A 17333-nucleotide genomic window follows, 5' to 3' on the forward strand; every position below is an offset into this window, starting at 1 on the left:
ATTTAACCTAATGCTTAGGACAGGACATTGAGCAGACTGTGGTACAGCAAACCTATATAATTCTGGATAATTGCAATCATTTAGATTGATCCCACTCATCCTAGGTGCACACGGGTGAAACAGTCTTGGCCATCTTAGTGATGACTTGCACCATGGAACAGATGAAGGAACTGTAACAGTGCTGGTTCTCCAACAGCCCTTAGCAACTTTCAGTCACATTGACCATGATATTCTTCCAGGCTATCCAAGTAATTAATTTAACTAATTAATTCTATTCAGTTATATAATATTTCAGGCATGCTTCTCAGTGCAGTAAGAATACCATCTTATGGGGAACTACTATTGTACCTCGTGGTCACAGGCCTTTGGAGTGGTCTAGCAACATTATCTCATATCCCATGTTTTTCAATATCCACATGGAACCATTAGGAGAAATTGTCCAGAAGTCTAGGCTGAGGTTTCATCACCATGTTGATAACTCACAACTATTATTCTCTTTTTCAAATACTCACCTCAAGGAGGTATAGAACTACTTAACAGCTGCATGGGAGGTAGGCTTTTATTTGATTTTAAACAGATTATAGCAAATAATGTGAGTTCAGACATCTTCTGACCTCAATGGAAATATGTAACTATTTCTGAATTAGGGTACACTGCCCCACCAAAACAGGTTTACAGCTAGGGACCCTCCCAGACAGGACATAGTCTAGTAATGCACATGTGGAATCAATCTTAGTACCTTAGTTCCATTTAGAACTGGGCTGGATAAGGTGAGCTCATCAAGGTATCTTTCAGAGCCTTCAACCCTTTCAGAACTCTTCCGCTTTGGGCCAGAAATAAAAAGTGAATTGTCTCTTCTAGCAACTCCCCAAAGTAGCCATTCACATTTTAAATAGTTTACAGGGCTCCTTTGCATGTTTTTCAAAACTAGAATTGGACCTCTGGCTGCTGGAGACAATTTTGACCTTCAAATTATTCCAGGAGTATAAAATTCCTCCCATTCCCAATGCAACCCTATCCACAGAAAAATGGCTTTTACACAGTTATGGTCCAGTTACATCCAGAGTAAACTACTGTAATGAAATCTATGTAAGCCTGCTTTTAAAAATACAACTGGTATAGTGTACAATGACTCGGCCCAGTCAACTGTAGTGGCTTGGTGACAGAAGAATTATAATTATTACCTAATAAGAATTATAATTGATACATGTTGGTAGGTTTTGTTTGTTTAATGTGCCTGATTTAAAATGTTAGTGCTGACTTTTAAAACACTCAATATCTTATGAGTTATGAATCTGCCTAAGACTGAATCCATGTGTCTGGGACCATCAGTAAGTAGTAGAATGGCAGGTAGTAGAGAGAGACCCTTCAGTGTGGGGTCACATTAATGAAAATCCCTCCTGGGATATACAGACTTGGCTATCTACTTTGCAAGGTTTTAAGTGGGTGCATGAGAGAGTTTCAGCTGGGGCAGTAAGATGAAAATATCCTCTTCTGGCATGCTGCATCCAGTTCCTCTCCCTCTGCTATTCATGTTTGAATTTGATTTTTATTTCCAAGTAAACATGCATGGGATTGAGCTGCACCACCTCAGTTTGCCTACATTAATCCACAATAGCTTTGATTTCTACATGTCACTAATGTCTTTCAGAGGAATTCAAACAGCAGCAAGAAATGTGGCTAACACTACTGCTGTTTGGGGAAAAATAACAACAGCACTACAGGTTTAGTTTTCATTTATGCTGTTCTGGATTAAAATCTATATTAGGCCTGAGCTACACATGCAGCAGAATGATGTAGAAATAATAATAAAATTTATTTATATTCCTCTTAATCTTGAGGAATCCAAGCAGATTGCAGCAGTAAAACAAGATACAATTAAAAGAAAAAAAGCATTAAAAGTTCCAAGATCCCCATCCCTCCCCCGTCATAATGGGGAGAGTTCTGAGGTGACAAAACAGACTGTAATCAATCTTTCAATTTTCCCCACAAAAAATACCTTTGATGGAAATGAAGAACAAATACAACAAAGAGTGAGGTAGCCATTAATATTTTTCCCTGATGTGCATGGGAGATAACATTCAAAAGAGCCAGCTTCCACCTTAAAATTTATCCTAACATCTCAGGGTTCTACCATTTCCTTCTGCTACATTCTGTATACCAGTCCTATACATGTTACTTTTCCTGTTACTTGCAACTTCATACAAGAGAATACTATCCTAAATACTAATTTGTATGTCTTGAAAATTCAGATACCACAAAGTTTGAATAACACTGAAATTTAGGAAATAATTATCAGTTTTTAAAAAGAGTTATAGTGTCACACAATTCACATACACAATCCATATCTATCAAGAAATTTCCCATACCAATTGACACAGAAGATAAAATGCTTATTTGCCTCTTAAATATTATAAAGATGTTAGTATAAGCCAGCGTCTTATGGAAAAACAATACATTTTTTACCAGATCCTAGAATTTAATCAGCCTTTTAGGCTTTATATTTTACAAAATAACAAAACCTATGCTACAAACTACACAGAAAGCTTGTTACATATTCATAATCATTTCATTGTTCTGAAAGTTTACTAAACATATATGTGCTTTACCAGAGTCAGGTAACATGGTCTCTTTTTCAGACAGTCTATTCTCATGGTTATTCAAAATGAAATCTTCTTGAAAAACATGAAGTAACTGCATTTTCCCACCATGCTAAATTAAAAACAAACAAACACACATATAAATATAACAGAGTGATTAGTGTCACTCATTGACAGAGAGACCAAGTTTTGCCAATATATTTAAATGTGACCCATTATTACCAATTTTTTTTTATAGATTCAAGTTAAATGTTTCAGATAAGAAGTACTGAAAGTAAACAATATTCTGCTAACACTGACCAAGGACATACTGTTCTCAGAACAGTTACTATTCATCAAATCCAGTACTGTACAGTTGGTTCAACTTCTTTTATTGAAATCAGGGCAATTCCCATTGCTTCCTGCTCATTGTCAAAATCTGCTCTAAAATTTTTGGGGGGATGGGACAGGACTCAGGGAGTGGGTGAGAGAAAGGGAGAAAATTGCATTACAAGAGCAGACTTATGTTCATGTGATGTTGCCTTCTCCCCTTTATTTTTCATTAAATTAAACAATGATGATTTCACATAAGAAGTGCAAAATGCTTACCAACTCTGTAATGGCATCCAGTTCTACAATGCATCCTGGTCTAGCTGTTGATTGTTGACTTATGATGTTAAAAACTTTACCAACGTATTTCTGTAGAGTTAGTAACAAAGGCAGAAGTTAACAGTCTTGTAAACATAAAGTTAACTTCAGTAATATGTTATATCATTGTCCAAATATCAGAATAATTAGCAGGGAACTTTGGGACAGAATAGACACTTGCAAGGACTGTGTGGGAAGGGAGCTGGCCATTGTTGCCACATTTTGCTCTGGGTTTTCTGGAAAACTGAGATCAAAAGGTAAGCAATTTTAATGTGGAATAAGGGGTGGAAACACCAAATCCTGTCTCAGAATTGTGTAAACAGCCTGGACCTGATATGAGGTTTTGGGGCTGTGTAGTATAGTAGGAACCAGTGTGGTGTAGTGTTTTGACTCCTGGACCAGGATTCAAACTCTGGAGACCAGGATTCAAATCCCAGCTCAGGCATGTAAACCCACTGGGCGACCTTGGGCAAGTCACACTGTCTCAAGCATTAGCGGACAGCATTGGCAACTCCCCTCTGAAGAAACTTGCCAAGAAAACACTTTAACAGGTTCACCTTAGGGTCACCATAAGTCTTACAACAACGTAAATGCACGCAGCAACAAACAAGTGCAAACAGCACACAGCCAGCCCTGAGAAAATAAAGGTTTTATAGGTAATGTAGATAATCCCTAGGAAATGTTTGTTATATAATATTTGTTATATCTCCCCATACGAACCGGCTAGAGCCCTAAGATCCTCAGGGAAGGCCTTCCCTTGGTCCTGCCACCATCACAGGCTCACTTGGTGAAGACATGAGAGACAGCCTTCTCAGTGGCTGCTCCCACCCTGTGAACTCCCTTCCACGGGAGGATGGACTGGCCTTTCGCCGGCAGGTAAAAATATTTCTATGCAGGCAGGCTTTTTAAAATCATGCAAACTGGTTTTATTTGGAAGGGTTTTTTGTTGTTGTTTTAGATTATGTTTTTTAACTTTTGTATGTTTAAATTTTAACTTTGTAGGTTACTTTCATCTTTTTTTAATTGGTTTTATATTGTGAGCCCCCTTGGGTCCCTTTTGGGAAAAAGTAAGCACAGAAAATAGATAAATAAATAAATATAGTTGCCCCTCCGTTTTTGCGGGGGATCCGTTCTGGGAAACACACACCCCGCAAAAACAGAAATCCACAGATATTCAAGCCCTATTGGCTTGAATAGCAGCATGCACCCATGGGCAAACACCCCATTTTAAGTCCCTCAGTTTGACCCTCGGGAGAAAGTGGGGGACGCGGATTCAAAATACGCACAAATGGACAACTGTATAACCAAAATCTTTGGATATTTTTGAAAGCCAAGCTAAATCTGCTTGAAATGAGTGAAGGCATAAATTTATAAAATCTAAGTTAAAACTTACATGTTTTAAAACCTTGAAAAAAATTTTTTGACTTGAATGTAAGGACTGAGGGCTATACATTTGAGGAAAGCAGTAGAGGCAGGGGATGTGGGCCAATCTGTTCCTGTGTTTCTTTTGATAAATGTTTCCTGTCCTGAAGCTTCTTTTACACTCATTGCAGGGGTAGTCTTGTCCAAGTGAAATCAACCTGCGAGTCTATTTTGTTTTTTGTTTTTTTTTAAAAAATAAACTAACTGCATCTTTCTCTGCTCAAATTCAGAACAAGATCTTAAAACATAAACAGAACAGCCAGGAATTCTCTCATCAGGCCTGATTTGCTTTAAGCATTGAGCTGTATTACTGACAAACTATGAAGATGAAGCTTGCATACTGTTTGACAAGCATAACTAAGTGATTAAACCCACTATTCATCTTAAGGGTCTGTGCCTAATTTTAAGCTAGATACATTTATTACAAAGTTTAGTGCCTCTTACTTAGTTAATAGCAGCTAGCACAGGATACTGACATTAAGCTTCAAATTTCAGACATTCTTATACAAAATGAGGTAAATAGGTAGGTACACCATGTAAAAAAATTAACATAAATATTTTGTAGTGCTGCAGTGGCATAAAATGGCATACATGCTAAATTCTAGTATATGCTTCAAACAGCCATCTCAGTTTCTATTCAGTGCCATGTACCTCAACCATTACAGGACAAGTTGGTGAGGTATTAATATTGTAAATAAATTTAACTTTCTTCTGAGTAGCTGCCAAAATCATCAGGCTGAATTTAGCTGGCAACATTTTCAAAATTATATAATGAACTGGCTTTTACTTACAGAAATTCCTGGATTAGATAGTTCACTGAGAAGCTTTCTGGCATCTATTATAGCTTGATACAGCCTTAAATGTTGTCCATCACTTGCAACAAAGCAAGCACTTGGTGAATTACAATATGCACCTAAAGGTAAATATTAACAGTCTAATTTTAGATAAGGGTATGAAGATAGTCATCCATTCTTCTTCTTCAGCTGTCCATAATAATTGTGCTCCTGCTGTGATTCCAACATTTTTATTTACAAAGAAGAAAACTTACCTAGGCAGTAACTAGGTATAAGGGTAGGTAGCCATGCCACATTTGAAAAAGCAGACACATGAAGAGAATTTATTCGTGCAAGTTCTGAAACTCCACCAGAAAAAGACAGTGGCCCAACTGGGTCAACTCTCCAGAGGATAAGTTCACTGTAAACAGTATTAAGATCCTGCGAAGTGCTTGTGTTGTCTTCACTGTGAATTGTTGATGGTGTCTCTTTGGTACTGTCAACAACTGGAGTCCTTACTGCATTATGATGAGAAGTAGTAAGTAGCAATGGAAGTACTGAGTGACAGGCCAAGTCATTAAGATGGAAACGATGTCCACAATATCGCGATTTGTGAGAAATACTGAGTACAACTGAAAAAGCAGATTCCTCTGCAAAACTGACTAACCATTGGTTTAGAGATCCATCCGCATGTTTGGAAATCATCATAACATTTGGGGTGAAGATGCTTAATTTTAAACTGTTAGATGATTTACTATGGCCAGATGAGATTAACATAGAACAGGAACGTCCAAGGGTAGAGGGTTTTTGTTTGCCTTGTTGAAGAGCAAGTTCAACATTCTTTGTACAAGCATACATCACTATACTTCTGCAAAGTGAATTTGCATCGCCGGTGGGAAAAGCTACAGGGATCCTTGAAACAAATGATACCTGTTTTGTGGGGAGAAAGAGAAACATTATAATCATGCCAAACTTCAAAACACAAAATAACAACAATTATAATAATGCTATTTTATTCATAACAGCCACAGTACCTGTACTTGGCGAAACATGCCTGGCTGGTATTCATCTAGCCAGTCTACATGCCATACCAGCAATGATCCATCCATAGGATGAATACTAAATAACATGTCTGCATTTTTATTCCATTCAGACAGCTGTATTTCAATCTCATGATCAATAGCAGCAGGAGACAATGGAACATAACTTGGATTTAAAACTGGCTTTTCATCAACAAGTTCTCTTTGTTCTTTCTGATCTTGACTAGTGTCATCAGTTTCTGGTAGAACAAAAAAAATGTTGTTATAAAGACAGTTGCATGTTAAAACCATAGTTAAAATAATAGGTAACATAGTTTCTTGGAAGATTTTCTAAAACGTATATAGATTCAGAAAGAAAAATAATTTTTCCCAATAATCTCAGATATGTACTCATGAAAATGGAACCCATAAGCCTCTGTTGTTTGAAAGAAGCCAGACAGGCACTCTGCAATAGTCCAATGTAACAATTATCACCAGCCATAACACAACAAAGTTCAAAACAGATTGTACATGCAGCAACATATATAGCTAACAGACAGCACAGTCCTTATACATGTCCATTCAGCAGAGAACTGTTGACATCAATTGGTTTTACCTCCAGGTAACTGGATACAGGACTTAAACAAATGTTCAGAAGCTATCACAAATGGAAATTAAACCAATTTTCCTTATAACAAACAGAAATAAGTTTATTGATCAGTGCAACATCTTATTTGTGGTTAGCACTTACTATAGCTTGACCATCCAGCCTGAATTACGGTAGTTGTACAATATGATTTAAATAATCTATGAATTCAAATATTTAAAAACAACAGGTTCAACAGAAATTGGAGGTTCATGATGTTCAGACGTATGTATATTGGGCATATGGACCATGATAATTTGGGTCTCTATGATCTCATAGAACGTTAAGAGTTGTAAAAGGCACTATGGTTCATCAGGTCCAATCCCCTGATCAATGCAGGCTCTCTGCCTAGAGCAACCCCAGCAAGAAGCTGTCCAGCCACTTTTTGAAGACATCCACAGAAGAAGACCTCACCACCTCTCCAGGTAATTGGTATCATTGCTGGACTGCTTTCAGTGTCAAGAAGTTCCTCCTCATGAAAGCTTAGCTCCTGTAACCTAGCACCATTAGATTTAGTTCTACCCTCTGAGGCAGTAGAGAACAAGCCTTCACCCTCCTCTTTGCAGAAGCTCTTCATGTGTTTAAGTGTGTGATCATATCAACCCTCAAAATTCTCTTTACCAAGATGAACATGCACAAATTCTTCAGCCTCTCCCTTATGGTTTTTTCTCCATACTTCTTATCATCTTCATTGCCCTTCTCTTAACTCGTTCCACCTTTTCTAGATCCTTCTTTTAAAATGAGGCACTAAGAACTGAATACAATACACCAGGTGAGAATTAATCAGTGCACAATATAGTGGGAACATTACTTCCCTCAACTTGGAAACTATGCTTCTATGATGGCTATGCTTAATGATGGCTAAGATAGCATATGCCTTCTTTGCTGCAGTATCACGGGCGGGTTATAGACCGCCGCTTTGAGGTGGTCTGCCGCCGCCGCCGCTTGCTCCGTAAGGGAGCCGTCGCAGCCACACCGTGCGGCTCCCTTGCGGAGCAAAAAAGAAGCTCCAAAATGGAGCTTCTTTCTGCGGCGCCCTAATGACGTCGCGAGGCGCCACTGGCGCACTCGCGACGTCATTAGCACTGCGACACGTTCGGACGCACAGCATCCGATACGTAAAGATGGCGCCGGCCGTGTGGAACAGCCGGCGCCATATTGTACGGACAGAGTCCGTATTAGAGCCAGGGGCGTCTAGAAGAGACACCCCTTTTTTTAAAATGGGACGTCCTGCGGACGTCCCAAGTGCCGGTCTGTAACCGGCCACAGTGATGGCTCATGTTCAATTTATGATCAACAATAATCCCAAGGCACTTTTCATGTGGAATACTGCTAAATAATTTATCTCCCATCCTATGCCTGTGCATTTGGTTTTTGTGGCCTAAATGTTGAATTTTGCATTTATCTCTGTTGAATTTCATTTTATTAATTTCAGGCCAGCTTTCTAGTTTATCAAGACCCTTTGGAATTCTGTTTCTATCTTTCAATGTGTTACACCTCCCAGCTTTGTAACATCTGCAAACTTCATAAGGATCCCCTCTATCCCATCATCTAAATCATTAATAAAAAAATATTGAAGTGTTGGCCCCAGGACAGAACCCTGTGGCACTCCACTTGAGACCTCCTTCCAATATGACTCATAAACACTGATGACAAATCTTTGAGCATGGTTTCCCCATCAATGATGGATCAATCCGATGGTGTTTCCATCTATTCCATATTTAGGGCCAAAATAGATGGACCTGAAGCACCTGCTTGAAGCTGCTCATTGTAAAGCCAGATTGGAGCCACAGCCCCAATCCACCTTTTTGCCAGCCGAAAAAGGAGTGGCAAAGAGCCACTCCTTTTTGGGCCAGCAAAAAGAAGGCTTTTCCTGCCCACTGCAGCTCATGTAACATGTAAACGCTTCACTGCCAGAGCACTTGGAAGCTGGCCTGCCAGGCAGCTTGGGAGTGTGTGTCATCTGGAAGGTGGCTTTTTATGTCAGTCTGTTTTGCCCCTTTGTCAGATTGCTAATCAAAATATCATGGGAGAGATTATCCAATGCTTTGCTGAGCCCCACATAAATGACATCCACAGCATTTTCACCATCTACTGAATTAGTGACTGATATAAGATATAAGGTTAGTTTGGCAGGACTTACAAACCCATACTGGCTTGTAGTAACTACTGCATTGTCATCGAGATACTTGCAAATAAGACTCCTGTATAATCCATTATAACATTTCTCCAGTTGTTGAGTTTAAACTGACTTGGCTGTAGTTTCCTGGATTTTTGCCTTACTTGACTAGTCTGCTTTTAGCAGTTCCTTATTCATGAAATCTCACCCCTGCTGGATGTCTTTTTCCTTCAGCATTTCTAGTCATGGAATTCTGGCCATTATATCTCTGAACATGTTTATCCAATTGTTATCTGATATTTGATTTGATATTTGATGTTTTTAAATTTGTTGCCTGCTTATTTTTATCTAATTCTATTCTGTATTATTATCTATTGTTTTATATGTGTTTTGTAGAATGTACGCCATTGGCAGGTTTCATTTTTATCGACAACAACAACAACAACATCAACATGATAAAATCATGGATTTCAGGAAAGCTGAGTTTATCATGTTGATGTTGTTGTTGTTATAATTTATTTATATAGTACTGCAGATTTACACAGAGCTGTACATACAAACAATAAAATCGTCCTTGATGCCTTTTGGCCCTATTGTATGAGGACTGTGTGAACTAATCAGTGACTCTGTTTTGTGAAAAGATTGTGTTCTTTTCAAAAATTGTTTTATTGCTCTGCACACCTCTAACTTACGCCATCTAACCTCCTCTGGATGTTTTGGATTTGGGCAAAATTTGGAATATACAGTATAATACTTCTATATCAAGAATCTTTTTGGACATTTTGGTAAGAATCATGGATCTAAATGGCTTGGGCCCAGGGTACTTGGAGGACCGCCTCTCCCCACATAATCCGCCTCGCACACTCAGATCTTCCGGGACTAAATTGTTGGAGGTCCCTAAGTCTAACCTTACACGGACCTCACAGAGGGCTTTTACCATTGCTGCCCCTTCACTTTGGAATAAGCTCCCTACAGAGCTTCGCTCCGCCGCCTCTTTAGCTGTCTTTAAAAAACAGCTGAAAACATATCTATTCCGGCTGGCCTTCCCACCTTAGATTGTCTGTTTATTTTCCTCCCCGTTTTTTTCCTTTTCGACTCCGGACCGATGTAAACTTTTTTCTTTTTCTTCTTGCCCTTGACATGTATATTTTATTGTTTTCCTGTTCCTGTTTTTTAGTAGTAATGTTTTTAACTGTTATACTGAATTTTAATCCTGTATTGAAATGTTTTTATAAATTTTGTAAGCCGCCCTGATCATATCCATGGAAGGGCGGGGTAGAAATAAAATTTATTATTTATTATTATTATCTAACATCATTACTATTGTGTCCTCCCCAACTCTGAAGTAATTTGAGTTAATGTTTAATGCTGATATTTCTGATACCCTTTTTGCTGATGTAATGGCTACAAGGAATGCAACCTTGCAAGTTAACATTCGTAACATTGCTTCTCTTAAAAGTTCAAATGGTGGTTTAATTCATCTATTGACTCCCAAATTCTAATCCCAAATTGGGAACCTATGTCTTATTGGGTATGACCTTAGTGTTGCTCCTCTTAAAAATGCTTTATATGCTTAGTTTTTTGTGGGTTTTTCAGGCTATGTGGCCATGTGCTATTGTTTCAATACAGGTACTCCATCAAATTCAAGATCTGTAGACAGAGCTGCCACTTGCCTCTTTAATGTGTTAGGTCTTAGTCCTTCCTGAAGAAACTGTAAAACATGTGTGATATTTATGTCATGCAACTGTATTTATCCATACACCATTTTCCAAACGTTTCCATGTTCTTGCATATATTGTAATTGAGGTAATGGATTCTCTTTGGGAAGCCATAATTGTTTCCACTACTTCCTTGGAATATCTTCTTTGTTCTAATTTTTTGTGTTCCATTTCACGCTGTTAAACTGAGCCATTGTGGATTTGAGTGTAGGACTAGCCCTTGATTTAACAGGTTCGTTGGAAGTTTCTGTGATTGATCCACTGCCAGTTGGAGTAGTTGAGGGAACTAAGGTCGACATGGCCAGTAAGGCGCTATCAACACTACTATGGCCCTTTCATCCTGTATTTTTCTTATAACTCTTTGTATTATCTGAGTCTGCAGAAAAGCATAATGACATCCTCTGGGCCATTTCATTGTTAGGGCATCATGTCCCTCTCCTTCTCTGCTTCCATCTATTGAGCAAAATCTCTTCAATTTCACATTCCTTCCTGTCGCTGTGCATACTCCTCACAAGAGGTTGCCAAATGGTTTATGTACTGCTCGTATGGAGCAGAATGTAAAAGGCCCCTGACCATGTGAAACAGCTCTGCTTGATGACATTGTGCAGATACAACAGTGAGAGGCAAGAAGGATTTATTCACTGCCACCCCTACAGCATAGTGGTGTACATCTATGTTAAGGGGTGGGGGGAAACAGAGCATGTCTGCATGACATAAATTTCTTGCTCTCTGGGTAGGAATTATCAGAAGGGTACTGTTAAAATGTAGATTGTTATGGCTCCAAGGATTAGAAGATAAACACACATTATTTTTTTAGCCCAATTAGATCTGTCTCTTAAGTGTAACTTTTGCAGAAACAATCCAAATAGATAAAAAGTTTTTAGCTACATCATATTCAACATGGAAGGTAAAGCAACACACTGTTTTAATATTTAGCTTGTTTTATACAATTAATAATTAAGTCAATTAATAATCAAGCATGCATGTTACCTTCATCAGATTTTATATCCATCTGGTTTGATTCTTCAGTGCTAGCCTCTGAAGAAATATGCTCAAAACTTTTTTTCAGCTGTTGCAAGAAGACTTCCATTGACAGAGTAAAATGCAGTTCTTTATTGTTTAGCCAATGCACTACAAAAGGTCCACTTTTTTCTTCATTTTCATTAAGACTAAGAGACATGATGGAGGGGAGCAAAGGAATGTCTGCAAGCAAAAATGTGAACTTACATTTAAATAAGGAAGATGACACATTTAAATTATTTTGTTTTCAGTCATGCTAATTTTATTAAAAGGTTCAACATTACCATAACTCTAGCTGTTCAAATTATAAGATTACAGGTATTACATGGTGTAACTCTCTAAATGTCCCTTAAATATGTACTACTCAAATTGGTAATCCGAGCTAGCGATTGTCCACCAGCTACTGGTGTGCAGCTAATTTCCAGGAAATTGTGTGAATATGATGATAATATGAGACAAATATGGTGCCAGTCTCTGTCACAGTGGGTGGGGGGGATCCTAGAACAGTTCATCTGATAGCATGTAAAGTTCTGCAGTAAATAAGTAGTTGTGCCAATTGCATCACAATGCAGTGAATCAAGCTGTAACCCAAAATTTAACATATATGACTATCCCCACAACCTGCACCTGTATATCCACTTGAGAATACATCTTATCTCAAAGATTCATGGGGGAAATTCTTAGCACTTTTAGCTGCACCTGGAGATATTTCTACTGGAAATTTTTAATATTTATTTCTTTGAACAGCAGAACACTATGCCTTAAAGATAAAGTGTTTTGGAGATTCCCTAGATATGGAAGTTTTCCATATGGCACAAAAAGGGATCTTGGATTGAAGAGATAAAAATCATCCATGGTATATGTTTCTTTGAATACCAGCTATTAAAAGTAAACCACACTGTTGATAATTTTTTAATCCAAAATATTTCCTTCACATATTCTACCACCTATTTAACTGCAACATATTACAATTCAGGAACTGTATAATGCCTTGAGCACTGTCTGAAAGAAGGCATGATAAATAAATAAAGAAATAAATAAGAATAGTATCTTAATCTAATTTCCCAGTGCTGTCTGATGAATTGCAACCATTCACCTCAAGATATACAGTCAGTCCTTGGTATCTGTAGGGGTTCAGTTCCAGACACACACACCACGGATGTCAAATACTGCAGGACCTCAAGTCCCATTATACTCAATGGCAGCGGGATACGAGGAAAATGGGGCAGGGGCCATTCTGCAGATGCTCCAATCCACAAATGGCAAGCCCGCCGATACAGAGTGCCGACTGAAGTTACCACTAGAAATACTGACTAATGCAATAAAGCTTGGCAGTCTACTTATCACCAGGGAAATCCAAATGGATATTATGTAGATCATTTGATAGTTAGATCAGTTTGTTATCCTTCTCAGCCTACTCCAATGTGGATTAAACTGATTTTTGTCTAATCCAAATTTCCTATTCCTGGGCTGATTTGACTTAAAACATGATTTAAATAATTTCTCTGAATGACTCAATTTTAATGATTTAAAATACAATTTAAATCACTAGTGTGAAAGATTATATTTAAACATATCTTATTGTTTCATATAAGCTTAATAATATCTAGAGATGTACGTTTCATGAAGAGATAGATTATGCAACTAGCCTGAACTGTTAAGGGATCCCTTGGATTTATATCTAGACCATGCTTCCTTGTTCAGATTTATTCCATGTTCACAAATTAACTATTCACTGATCTATGCCATCTTTGCACCAAGAGGCCAAGAACTTGAAAAAAAAGAGGGAGATAAGGCAGGGAAACAGAGAGAGAATGAGCGTGAGTGCATGCAGCTCTGCAGTGGCATCACTGGGTGGGTGTGGACTACCCCAGAGGAAGGGTGACACCTGGTTGGACTATCCTGCTACTGTGGTGGAGGGGCGAGGGAGCTGAAGAGGCAGTGCAAACTGCAGAAGGGTAAGCATGCCCCTCACGTTTCGTTGTTACCCCGGCCCTCTTCCTGGAGAAGGAGCCAAGACAGAGGGAAGATGGTGGAGGGCAACAGGTGTGCAAGGCAGTGGGAGGGGAGGAGAGGAAGGGGCAAGCTGCCCCCTCACACCAGGTATCACCAAGCCTAGTGACGCAAGTGCAGCTCTGAAACACCACCTACAGAGTAAGACTGACCTCTGTGAACTGCCGTTAATATATTTACAGAATATAATATTATATAAGGCTCCTTTTAAACTGTTTTAATAAAATCCTGAAATCAGATATAAATTTTAAAGCTAAATTTATTTATTTTAAAATTTGTTTTTATTTTTAAACAGTTATTCTTATCAACCCTGCTCTATTCCCTTAATCCAATTGACATGGATTGTGTTCTTTTAGTAATTTCCAATGCCAGACAACTGTCTTGGCCCAAAGCCATGCTTTAATTTTTACCAGAATTCACCAAGTTCTTAGGAAATAAATAATAATAATAATAATAATAATAATTTGTTTTATTTATATACCGCTATTCCAAGGATCATAGCGGTGAACAGCAAGTAAGCTAATTATGCCCCCAACAGTCTGGGTGCTCATTTTAGCGACCTCGGAAGGATGCAAGCCTGAGTCGAGCTTGGGCCCTTTTGCTGGTCTTGAACTTGCAACCTTGTGGTTTCGAGTGAATGGCTGCAGTACAGGCATTTAACCACTGTGCCACCAGGGCTCCTTTTGAAGCAGAGGTCTGAAACAAGACTATTTTGGGATCATAGAAAAGTGTAGTCTAAAACACACTGCAGAAATAATCCAGTTTCAGACTGCCCTAGTTTTGTGAGACATTTCACCTTTTCTGTCAGAGAGCTCTGGTGCCACAATAAGCTACAATTCCCACGATTCCCTAACACTGACCTAGGGCAGTTAAAGCAGTCTTAAAATGGATTACTCCTGCAGTGTGTTTTGGACCTATGCCTTGCACAGGAAAACCTGAGTAGTACCCGTGTATGTTATAACTTTATATTCTTCATCACCTGTAGCTGGATTGATGCTGGCAGCAATATGAAAGTGGCAAAGTGCATTTGATTGAAGTGGAGTGTTCCGATGAACTTCATGAGGATCTTGTTGATGGGGTAAGTATCCAGTATGAGCAAGTGCTAATGATCTTCTTCGTCCTCGCCGAAATGGCCTTAGGTTTAACTATTGGGAGGATGAATATTTTAAATCTGAATGTATAACATTATTCAGGTACAGATAAACATTTTTGACAAATTATATTCTGTATTACGGTTAATGAAGTATGAGTATGTTGAATATAAATTACTGTCAATATGTTTTATATAAAAAGACGGCTTACCCAGAGAAGTGCCAAATAATAGAAAAATTCTAATTAGCAAAGCAAAAGTTTATGATTTTAATTAGGTTTATGACTTCATAATGCTTAGTAAGTGCAACTATATATTTCTGGCTGATTTAGCTCCTTACCTCCAAAGTATTTTTCATACTTTCTTTACTAGAAGCATTCCTCTTAAAGTTATTAGTTAACTTCACTGGTTCAGGACAATGGTTATATCCACCTCCATACAGCAGACTATCATTGGGCAACAATGTTTCTGCCCAGAGACGACAGATGTTATCTTTGCAGCATGTCAACAATACATTACATACAGCACCACTAGGGGGAAAAAGTGAAGTTAAACACCAAAATTGCTATTTTCAGAGACAGAGGATTTCTGAATCCTACAAAGTGCTATTGCTCACAACAGGTCACATTTTCTGGTTAAAAGTCAATTGCTTTTGGCAAGAAATACATGAGGATGAATCTTTGGAAACAACATTGTATAGAATTTGGCACTTCTAATTCTTTGAAAAAAATGCAACACAAGCCAGCAATTTCTTAAGAGCAATCTAGTGATGGAGTATAATGTCACAGCAACTCAAAGCAGAATCTGCTTGAGTTACTAGAGCCCTGGGAAGGGCTTCATGGTTTTTGTTTGCATTTAAGTATACTGGGAGGTAATCCATCTTTTTAATACTCTAGAGGATAAAGATATTAATATAAACATAAAATATTACAGGTATATGCATTTACTACAATTATGTGTTATCAATATAAGGAAAATTATATTAAGTAGCTCTCACTACTGTAAACAGCACCGATCCACCAATGGTGGAAAGCTAAAAATAAAGCAAGAATCTATTACTAAAAATTGAGTCTTCCTTATCAGAAATGCTTGGGACCAAAAGTCTTTTGGATTTTTATTTCAGATTTTGGAATATTTCTATAAACATAATGGGATATCTTGGAGACGGGACCCAAGTCTAAACATAAAATTCATGTATGTTTTGTGTACTCATCATACACATAGCCATAAGTATATACATAGCCAAACTTTATACATAATATTTTTAATAATTTTGTACATAAAACCAAATTTATATACACTGAACCATCAGAAAGAAAAGATGTAACTATCTCAGCCACTCACATGAACAATTTTGGAGTATTTTGGATTTTGGAATTCTAGATAAGAGATACTCATCCTGTATTATATTCCAGAAATTCAGAAACCACTAATACTAGGCTCAAGCTAACTTTGATTTAATCCTAAATACTTTTTCAGGACAGATGTCATTGTTGCTAAGATACTGGATGACAGAACTTCAGTATGTGAAAGAGTAAGTTCATTCATGAAGTTGTATACTGCGATTGACATTTCACATGCTACTTCTGGCCTTTAAAGAAACAAATTACAGCTATCTAGAAATTATCACTAAGTCAACATGCCACACTGACATTCTTTTTAGTTCTTCACACCTTGAACTCAATAGGCCACTGAATGTATAAAGGTATGAATTTTAGGACGACTACAAGTGAAAATTTACTTATACCTAACTCCATAATTAATCAGCTAGGGGTAATTAAAGCAATATTGCAAAGACTTGAAAAGCACAGGATAAACTTAGAAAGCATTCACGATTGCTAATAATTCTAACAAGAAATAATAAGCATCCTCACCGTGGCATGTAGTTGCTTGTCTTTCGCCATGAAAAGCCATTAACAGATCGAGGATGAACCAAGTAAATAAATGAGAAACCCACTTCCTGTATTGTTGTTTCTGGTGTTCTACCTTGAGATGCAAGAGCTGCTTTCCAACTATCAGTGTTATACCACACCTTAACAAGACAATCATCCTAGCACCCCAAAAAGAAATGAGAACTTTTAGTGTGATGTTTCTTTATTAAACTTATATTAAACCTAACTAGCTAATTGGGGCAACTTACAATAAACAAAATGTTAATAAAACAATCAGTAAACATTAATTCAATTATTTAAAACATTTCAAAGCTAGCAATAGGACCGATGATTGAATCAACATATGAAAAATTAAATGCCTGATGGAAGTAGGAGCTTGTAACCTGTTATCTAA

The 17333-nt window shown here is 37.8% G+C and overlaps 1 protein-coding gene across 7 annotated transcripts in view; it reads right to left on the bottom strand.

Moving 5' to 3' along the window:
- The window catches only part of DMXL1 (Dmx like 1), a 110760-nt gene that overhangs the window by 67947 nt on the left and 25480 nt on the right, over positions 1-17333 (bottom strand). For 5 of the 7 annotated variants that reach the window (XM_089491860.1, XM_089491853.1, XM_089491844.1 and 2 more), the window contains 9 exons: positions 16922-17097; positions 15388-15577; positions 14937-15102; positions 11915-12127; positions 6457-6701; positions 5698-6352; positions 5441-5562; positions 3189-3278; positions 2610-2712 (listed from right to left, as the gene is read on the bottom strand). In XM_089491860.1, the coding sequence (XP_089347986.1) occupies positions 2610-2712; positions 3189-3278; positions 5441-5562; positions 5698-6352; positions 6457-6701; positions 11915-12127; positions 14937-15102; positions 15388-15577; positions 16922-17097 (1960 nt within the window). Of the gene's footprint in view, positions 1-2609; positions 2713-3188; positions 3279-5440; positions 5563-5697; positions 6353-6456; positions 6702-11914; positions 12128-14936; positions 15103-15387; positions 15578-16921; positions 17098-17333 lie in introns of those variants that run through there. The other 2 variants (XM_089491870.1, XM_089491878.1) reach the window with 2 other exon arrangements.

Source organism: Sceloporus occidentalis, unplaced genomic scaffold, assembly GCF_023333645.1.
Source record: "Sceloporus occidentalis isolate IW3139 unplaced genomic scaffold, rSceOcc1.0.p SCAF_1, whole genome shotgun sequence".
In the NCBI taxonomy this organism is placed as follows: domain Eukaryota; kingdom Metazoa; phylum Chordata; class Lepidosauria; order Squamata; family Phrynosomatidae; genus Sceloporus; species Sceloporus occidentalis.